The sequence below is a fragment of the Eulemur rufifrons genome, chromosome 2 (assembly GCF_041146395.1).
Source record: "Eulemur rufifrons isolate Redbay chromosome 2, OSU_ERuf_1, whole genome shotgun sequence".
Lineage (NCBI taxonomy): Eukaryota > Metazoa > Chordata > Mammalia > Primates > Lemuridae > Eulemur > Eulemur rufifrons.
Window position 1 is genome coordinate 96,980,944 of NC_090984.1, and position 8,662 is coordinate 96,989,605.

At 54.0% G+C, this 8,662-nt stretch overlaps 1 protein-coding gene across 1 annotated transcript in view; it reads left to right on the forward strand.

Annotated features, from left to right (window-relative positions):
• Window positions 1-6,808, forward strand: part of PLEKHD1 (pleckstrin homology and coiled-coil domain containing D1) — a 33,064-nt gene extending 26,256 nt beyond the window's left edge. Inside the window, exons 7-13 of the mRNA XM_069465076.1 lie at window positions 203-297; window positions 1,899-1,992; window positions 3,460-3,638; window positions 4,200-4,332; window positions 4,682-4,826; window positions 5,486-5,635; window positions 5,945-6,808. Coding sequence (XP_069321177.1) covers window positions 203-297; window positions 1,899-1,992; window positions 3,460-3,638; window positions 4,200-4,332; window positions 4,682-4,826; window positions 5,486-5,635; window positions 5,945-6,114 — 966 coding nt within the window. The 3' untranslated portion in view covers window positions 6,115-6,808. The remainder of the gene's footprint in view (window positions 1-202; window positions 298-1,898; window positions 1,993-3,459; window positions 3,639-4,199; window positions 4,333-4,681; window positions 4,827-5,485; window positions 5,636-5,944) is intronic.
• The last annotated feature ends 1,854 nt before the right edge of the window (window positions 6,809-8,662 follow it).

Consider the following 8,662-nt stretch of genomic DNA (forward strand, 5'->3'; position numbering starts at 1 on the left):
AGTTCATCACAGATTTGGAGTTTGTTGAGACTCTTTGTCATTGAGTGGGGCCAGTGCCACTCAGGACTTAATTCCAAGTCTGGTCCAACATATACCCCAGACTGTGCTAAATCCCAGAGGGTCCCTGGGTTAGAGTCAGGGCTCCTGATCTCAGGGCGCTTTGCTGCCTGTGACTCTTCTTTTCCTTTCTGATTCTCTTCAGGAGCTTGAGCGCCTTAACCAGGTGCTGGAGGCTGAGAAGCAGCAATTTGAGGAGGTGGTGCAGGAGCTGAGAATGGAGCAGGAGCAGATCAAGAGGTGAATGTGGTGCCCTGGGCTGGGAGTGAGAGGGGGTGCTCCTAGGTTAGAGGACCCTAGAACAGGTACAGAGCCCACCTTCCCGGTCAGGCCTGGAAAGGCCTCTGCCCAAGAGATACTATAATACTTGACTTAGTTTAGGTCTGTCTTCCCAATGCTCCAGGCATTGGTTGTGCCCAGAAGAATCTGTAGACCACCCCCCTACAGATGAGTCATTTCTGCCCACTGAAGAATGAGGCATGGTGAGTGCAGACAGGCATCCCTCCAAGCAACAAAGCCCCGCTGTCTCCATGAAAGCCTCTTACCCAGGATCAGACAGGAGCAAGCTGGCCTGGGGTGCTGTTGGCCAAGACCCCCAACCTTCTGTGTCTTTCCTGCACAATCCTTCCACATCTTGGCTAATGATGTCCTTAGGGATCTTTAGTTTCATGTATTGTTTACAAATCTAGTCACACATTAGAATCATCTTCTTAATTAGAATCTCTTGACAGTAGGGCCCAGAGATCTATATTTTTGAAAAAGCACCCCAGGTGATTCTGATGCAGCCTATCCAGGAATTTGGAGACTACCTCTCTGAATAGTGTTGACGGTGGTGGCCATAATCACCATCACCATCATTATCATCATCACCACTCATGGATCAGTGACAGCCCAGAAAAATTTTTCTTACAACCACCTTATAAAAGGAAGTCAACTAGACATGTATTTTGGGGAGGGAGAAACTCAAAGAATCTTCCCAATTAAATAGCCAAGCACCTACTCAGCTTCCAGAATTGTGCCAGACACTAGAATGGAAGATAAGTCCCCTTCCTTGAGGATCTAATGATCAGGTTGGGAAAACCAGACTTACACCTAGGAAGTATTAATGCCATAATTATAAACAAGTGCTAGAAGGTATAGTGCAGATTTCCTGTGTTATAGGAATTAAAATAGATGCATCGTCCTTATGGGCTCTAATAGAGGTTAGGTTGAGTGTGGTGCCCTGGGTTGGGAGTGAGAGGGGGTGCTCCTAGGTTAGAGCACCCTAGAACAGGTACAGAGCCCACCTTCCCAGTCAGGTCTGGAAAGGCCTCCACCCAAGAGATACTATAATACTTGACTTGGGCCTTGAAAGGTGAGTAGGATTTCGAAAATTGGGCAGGAGAAGGGAAAGACATCCTAAGCAGGATGAGGGCAAACCAGTATAACAGCTTGAGGTGGCCAGGGTTTGTTAAGAAGGCAACAAGGAGCATGTTACCCCCGAGTAGGGCCTTAGCCATGTCCCATGTCAGAATGAGTGTGGGTTCTGGCAGGTGCTGTCCAGGATGGCGGGGTGCGGCTGGGGTCCCTTTGTTTCTCCAGTGCTTCTGTCTGCCTCTGGGGTGGCCCCAGGTTTATCCTGACAGATGCATGTGCACCTGGAGCAAGTGACAACCCCACTGGGCTGGGATCTCCTTCTTTCAGCCCCAGGCCCCTACAACTATCAGCGCCCAGCCATGCAGAGGAACTGGCCATCTGAGAGCCCCTCTGAGCTCTGTAGCGAGGTGAAGCCCAAGCATTTCTGTGTGCAGAGGAGGATGGGAGAGGTGGACACTGCCATACCCAGCCCTCTGTCCCTACAGGGAGCTGGAACTGACTGCAAGATGCCTCAAGGGCGTGGAACAAGAGAAAAAGGAACTGAGGCACCTCACAGAGTCCTTGCAGCAGACGCTGGAGGTGAGGGGCCGCTGGTGGGCTGAGGGACTGGGAGGCAGGCTGGCTGGTTGGGCCCCATGATACTGGTTTTTCTGACAGTGTTTCTGCAGGAAATTATCTGCTAGGAGAATGGTCACGAAGGGGCACTGACCTAAAGGGTGTCCAGCTGATGCGTGAGGCCCAAAGCAGGAGGTGGTTGCTCCCAGACCCAGAAGGGCAAGTTCAAGCTTGCCTGTGCCCAGACCATGGCCTCAGGACATCCACCTTCTTCAGGGCTTATTTTTTATACTAGATGGAGGACTGGTTACAGTGGGCAGTGAGGCCTCCCACCACTTCCTTCTTGTGGCTTGTTCACTTGGCTGCCCCTGGGTGAACTGAGCATGAAGGGAAATCAACTTTCAGGTCATCTCCATCCTGATACCACAGACACTGAGGGAGAGGGGGAGGGGCACGGGTCAAGGACAAAGTGTAAACACCTTAGCATGGCAGACAAATGTGAACTCTGGCCCCAGCCTCTTCTCCCTCCTGCTCCACTCTCCTTCAGCCATCCCTCTACACCCCACACAAAGACCCAACTCTTGCTCCAAGCCACTAAGCTCAGGCGCCCCAAGGAGGCCAAGCTCTTTCGTGCTCCATACCTTTGCCCATACTATTCCTTCTGCACAGTGCACCCTTTCCACCACTCCTCTGCCTAAAGAATGAACTCCTGTTCATCCTTCTAAGACTCAGTTCAAATATCTCATTGGTCAAGCTTTCCTGATTGTTCTAGGCGGGTATTTACTCTGCACTCTGGGCTGCTATGGCATTTTGTATATCTGTGGTGGGACTTGACACTCTAGGTGAGTTTTCCAAACTGTGAGCTACACTGGACTGTGTCTTCATGGTTTCTCCAAGCCCAGCCCCTGAAGTGGGCTTGGCACGTGGTGCATGACCCATGCACATCTGAATCTGTGAATTGCTTTGAAGGCTGCAAGGGTTTCCAGTCTCTCTTGACCGACTGGAGCCTTGTTTGTAGTGCCATATTTGTTCATCTTTCTCTGTTTCACATCATGGAAGGTGGTTCCCATGAATGTTTTCAACTCCAGGATTTCTGTGTAGTGCAAGATCCCAGTCTGATAAATGGGGAGAACATCTAAACATGCTCGTGGGCTGGCTCCTGTTGGGTGTTTTTCACATAAGCCCAATACATTCCCTCACTCTCCCTGGAGGGCATGGTGCCCCTGGGCCTTGGGACCCAGTTCTAGAAGGTCCCATCTCCACTGGAAGCCACACTGGGCTTCTTTCTGACTCCCTCCATGGAGGACTAACCTTGCCAGTTGTGAGGAAGACCTTGGCCTTTCACCTCAAGAGAGGAATAAAGACATTTCAGCTGTCATAGAGGATTGAGAGAGGTGTGGATCACTCCCTAGAATTGAAAGGCAGGTGAGGGCAGCCATGTTGGAGAACCTAAATTAGGCTCTTTCTTTTCCTTTCCTCCTGCCATGCCAGGAACTCTCCATAGAGAAGAAGAAGACCCTGGAGATGCTGGAAGAGAATGAGAACCAGCTGCAGACGCTGGCCAATCAGAATGAGCAGCCCCCTCCCAGCGGGGGTCTCCATAGCAACCTCAGGCAGATAGAAGAGAAGATGCAGCAGCTCTTGGAGGAGAAGCTCCTGGCTGAGAAACGGTGAGCCTGAAACCCCGAATCCATGATCAGCTTTGGGGTCTGGTAACCTTCCTCGAACTGGACGGTTAGACTTAGGTTCTAGCTGGCACCGGCCAGATGGGTCACTCATTTCCTTTGGCCTAGGATTCCATTTCTCCACGAGGAAAATGGGAAGACCACCTTCCCCACCCAAAGCTGGCTTGGTAATTTTCTCTTGCAATAGTGTGAACCATACAAGGTCATCGGGTCCTTGTAAAGGTGCTTTGTGGCAGGCTGAGCAGGTTTTCTTAGCCCTCTTAGATGTGAGGAAACCGAGCCTCAGAGGGGTGGTGTGACTTTTCTGAGGTCACAGAACCAGCAAGCTCTGGAGCCAGAACTCCAGTCTTCTGAGTCTAAGCCGAGGGCTCCCATCACTGAGCACAACATCCTCTCATCACCTGGGTGCCTGGACCCAGGAAGTCTTGGAGCTCACGAAGCCTGGGGCTCTGCTTCTCCAGCCAGGTCTCTAAGTGGGGCCACCCTGCCACTGGCCACTTCTTTTGGCGAGTGAGCATTGAGTAAGTGCCTCTTCTGTCCCTGCAGGATGAAGGAGAACGAGGAACGCTCCCGGGCCCTGGAGGAGGAGCGTGAGTTCTACTCGAGCCAGTCCCAGGCACTGCAGAACTCGCTGCAGGAGCTGACCGCAGAGAAGCAGCAGGCTGAGCGGGAGCTCAAGGTGTGGCCAGACCCACTGGGAGCAGCTGGTGCTCAGGGCCCTTCCCTCACATCCCTACACTTTACCGGGTAGCGGCCCAAATTATCTCTGCCCATTTAACCAGAAGGCCAGGTATGGGGATCGAGCCACCACAAGCGGAAGCAGCGGGTCTAATGCATTGGTGACAGATGCCTGCTGGGTGCAGGAACAAGTGCAGGCCATCTGGTTCAGGGGTGAGACAGGGAGGAAGGATGTGGTAACTTCCACCCAAGCCCATTGACCATGGGTGACCAGGAAAGGCTTCTGGGGAAGATGGCACCTGCTCCCAGGACCTGACTGCCCTCTCATTTCTCTCTCCACTCACCCTCAGGCTGAGGTCAAGATCCGCATGGACCTGGAGAGGCGCCTGCGGGAGGCAGAGGGGGCCTTGCGGAGCCTGGAACAAGGGCTCAACTCCAAGGTGCGGAATAAGGAGAAGGAGGAGAGGATGCGGGCTGATGTCAGCCATCTGAAAAGTAAGCCCTGCTTGCCCGCCTGCCCCCCAGCCATGGAGCTCAGCCCCAGCCCAGTGTGGGCCCTGGAGAGCCCGGAACAGGGCCCAGAGCCCCTCATAGGGCCTGGTGTGCATGGAGATATCCCATAGAGATTTGGGGTTTTTTTGTTTTTTATTTTTTTGAGACAGAGTCTTGCTCTGTTGCCTGGGCTAGAGTGCTGTGGCATCATCATAGCTCACTGCAACCTCAAACTCATGAGCTCAAGCGACCCTCCCGCCTTGGCCTCCCAGGGTGCTAGGATTACAGGCATGAGCCACCATGCCCAGCCTTCCCATAGATATTGACGAGGGTTCTTCTCCAGACCCCCGCCTGCAGCAGCTCCTTGGCACTGCTTCATTTTGGCTGTTGGATCTGGGTAGGGGTCAGGGGTAGGGAAAGCCTGGAATTTCTTTCCCTTTTCACAAGCTTAGAGCTCTGTTCTCAACAGACTTGTCCCTGAGATGGCTCCAAATTATGGTTTGAGGGGCAAAGGGTGACTCTTCAGCAGGTGGCTCTGGTCTCTCAAAGGATGAGGTGGACATGTTTCCCACTCAGCCCCACCAGGATCTTGGGGAAGGGAGGGCCAGGGCTGGGGGGAAGGATGCAGTCGCGTGGCACCCTTCCTGGCCCTGCCGCCACAGGGTTCTTTGAGGAGTGCATCCGGAACGCCGAGCTGGAGGCCAAGATGCCGGTCATCATGAAGAACTCGGTGTACATCCACAAGGCGGCCACTCGCCGCATCAAGAGCTGCCGCTTCCACCGGCGCCGGTCCAGCACCTCCTGGAACGACAGTGAGTGTGGCCGTCTGAAGGCCCTGGGGATGTGGGGTGGTCACAGGCTGTTGGTGACTAGGCAGGAAGAGGGCAGGGCAGGCAGTGAGAAGGGTTGGTCCAGCTTGGAGGCCGGACAGTGTGGCCTCAAGCCTGGCTCTGCTGTCCTTGGGAAAATGTGGGCATTCTCAGGGCATCAGGTTCCTGGAAGCCCACAGGTGGGGAGGGCTGGGAGGAGCTCAGCAGCACAGAGAATGGGAGCAAGGCTGGGGACAGCCAGACCCTGGTGGGGAGGGCCATTCACGGGCCTGGTCGGGCCTGTCTCCCCAGTGAAGCCGTCCCAGTCCTTCATGACCTCCCAGCTGGAAGCCAACAACATGGAGGAGCTGAAAGAGGTGGCCAAACGGCTCAGCAGGGACCAGCGCTTCCGGGAATCCGTCTACCACTTCATGGCCGCCCAGCCCGGAGCCCCCTCAGCGCTCTCCCGGGGTGCCAAGTGATGGGTGCTCCCCTGCCTCCCGATCTTTCCTCTGGGCCCAGGGCCAAGGGTCGGGAAGGGGCAGCAGAGGGAAGCCCAACTCTACCTGGCTACTCTCCTTTGGGAGGCCCCTGGCGGTCAGCCTCACCCCTAAGGGACAGGGACACCCTCCGTCATCCCCACCCCAACCCTACCCTTGGGTCTATGCCAGGTCCCTGCAGGCCCAAGCTGGGTGCTGCCTGGTTGTCATGGCGAGGTGAGGACAAGGCCTGACTGTACCTGGAGATGTTTGTTGGTTGGGGGGTGGGCAGGGGAGGGGCTGTCTACCCTGTATGGACGGGCAGGGCCTGACCTGCTGGGCGGAGACTGCAGCCCTCTCTGGTGCCCACCACACTTCTCCGTGATTCTGCCACCCTGCCCCTGGTCCTTCTGTATAAAGGCCTTACCTCCCCACCTGGACACTCCCTTTCCCCCAGGCTCCCTGACCCTGTCTGCTCTTGACACACAGCGAGACAGCCCTCAGCCGAGGCCCCTCACTCACACCACATGGTGGGGTAGGGAAGAAAGGGACCTGGGACAGCAGCCTCTGGGCTTGTGGCACACACACACTTGACACAGAACTGCTTTTCCTAAGGCCGGGCCCTGGCTGTGGGGCCACCTGCTACTGTCCCTGCCCCTCAGGTGGGCTCACCCACATGTGGCCTCAGCATCCTATGAGGGTGGTGGGATCCCACCGGTGTCCCTCCTGCATACACATCTAGGCCCTGGGCCCTGGGCCCTGGCTGGGAGCTGGGGGCCAGCAAGGTCAACAGTGAAAGAAAGCGGCTCTGGCTCCTGCATCACCTACTCCTGGTGGGGCAGGGAGGCAGTGTCCATGCAGCTGAGAGATCACAGATGTCTCCCTGCCAGCTTCGGTGGCCTTGCTGCCTCCTCTCCCTAAAAGGCTTCGCCCAGTGAGGCAATGTGATCATGTACCCTGCAGATGGGGAGCCCGGGCTGTGATGAGGCCAGAAGCCAGTGGTCAGCTCGGGTCATTAGGTCTGCAGCTTTCATGGAAGCCAGGAGTGGGGTGGAGGGCTGCGGCGCTTGTCCCTCACCCACAGTCTGCCCTGCCCTTCTCCTTACAGGCCCACCCTGCAAAGCTGCCTGAATCTGTTGGCCTTTTCAAAAAATAGGGGTCTACCTGGGATCAGGGTGCCCTAGGACACTGGTGTTATTAAAGGTGCTGATTCTCTATTGCTTGGAAAACCAAGATGTTCTGAGAGATGGACAGGTGGCTGCAGGGCAAAGCGCAGCCTGTTCTGTGGGAAGGGGAACACTGCTGCCTCGGAGAACACGTGCACGTCTGCCTGGCTTGCCACGTCCAGGCTGGCCACGTCCAGGCTGGCCACGTCCAGGCCGGCCACGTCCAGGCTGGCTGACCTGCTCTGTGCTCAGGGCTGCCTGGTGAAACTTACCTCCATGGTCCCCTCCAGGAGCGGGTGGACTTTGATGGCTTCATCCAGCCTTTGCAGAATCTAGCTGGAGTCAGGGGTGAGGCACTTCAGAATCAATGCATTTGAAAGGGCTGAGTCTAAATGTAAAAGCTTTAAACATATATAAACCTGCATAAACCTGGAACTTGTTTATCTAATATATATGACGGATGAACTTTGACATGAGGGGAAAGATTTATAAAAACTAAGATTACTGGTTTTTTTTTTTTTAAAGAATTAAATTAATAATGGCTTGCTCTTGGAGAAAGATCTTTGGGAACTTTTCAAAAGCATTTGTTTTTCCTGGGTAAGCCATTAATCAGAAAGAAAAGTACTAGTCTTAGTCCATTTTGTGCCGCTATAACAAAATACCTGAGACTGGGTAATTATAAAGAACAGAAACAGGTTCACAGTTTTGGAGGCTGGGAAATCCAATGTCAAGGTGCCCGCATCTTGCAAGAGCCTTCTTGCTGCTCTTGCTGCATCATCCCAGGGCTGAAGGGCAAAGAGAGGGCAAGAGAGAGGAGCCAAACTCATCCTTTCGTAACTAACCCACTCCTCAATAATTAATCTCCACAGGCCTTGTGGCCCAATTACCTCTTAACCGTCCCACCTCTTAATACTGGTACAACGGCCATTAAATTTCCACATGAGCTTGGCAGGGGACAGACATTCACACCACCGCAGTGCTCTGCCGTGCACACTCACCAATCCCTAGTTCCTTTCCTTCTGATCTCACCTTGTACTTTCCATGCCTCAGGCAAGCCTGGGTTACCTTCAGCCAAGGGAACAACCCCTAACTGTTCATTTGGTAAAAGCTCACTATCCCTAGCACTGTAAATAGGGAAAGGGCAACACCTCTATATGAAGCGATGTAGGGGTGGAAATTGCTCAGTGGCAATATATTGATCTGATTCGTTTTTTATTTTTTAAAAACAAACCTCTTAGTCCTTGGCCAATTAAATGCGTTTCCTGCAGTACCTGCTAAGTACGTGGTGTGGTCATTGCTAGAGAGATGTTGCTCCCTGCAGGCCAAATGCAGAATTATAGGCTCCCCTTTTGGTACTGTCTCCATTGCGCACTCCCGCACGTTTC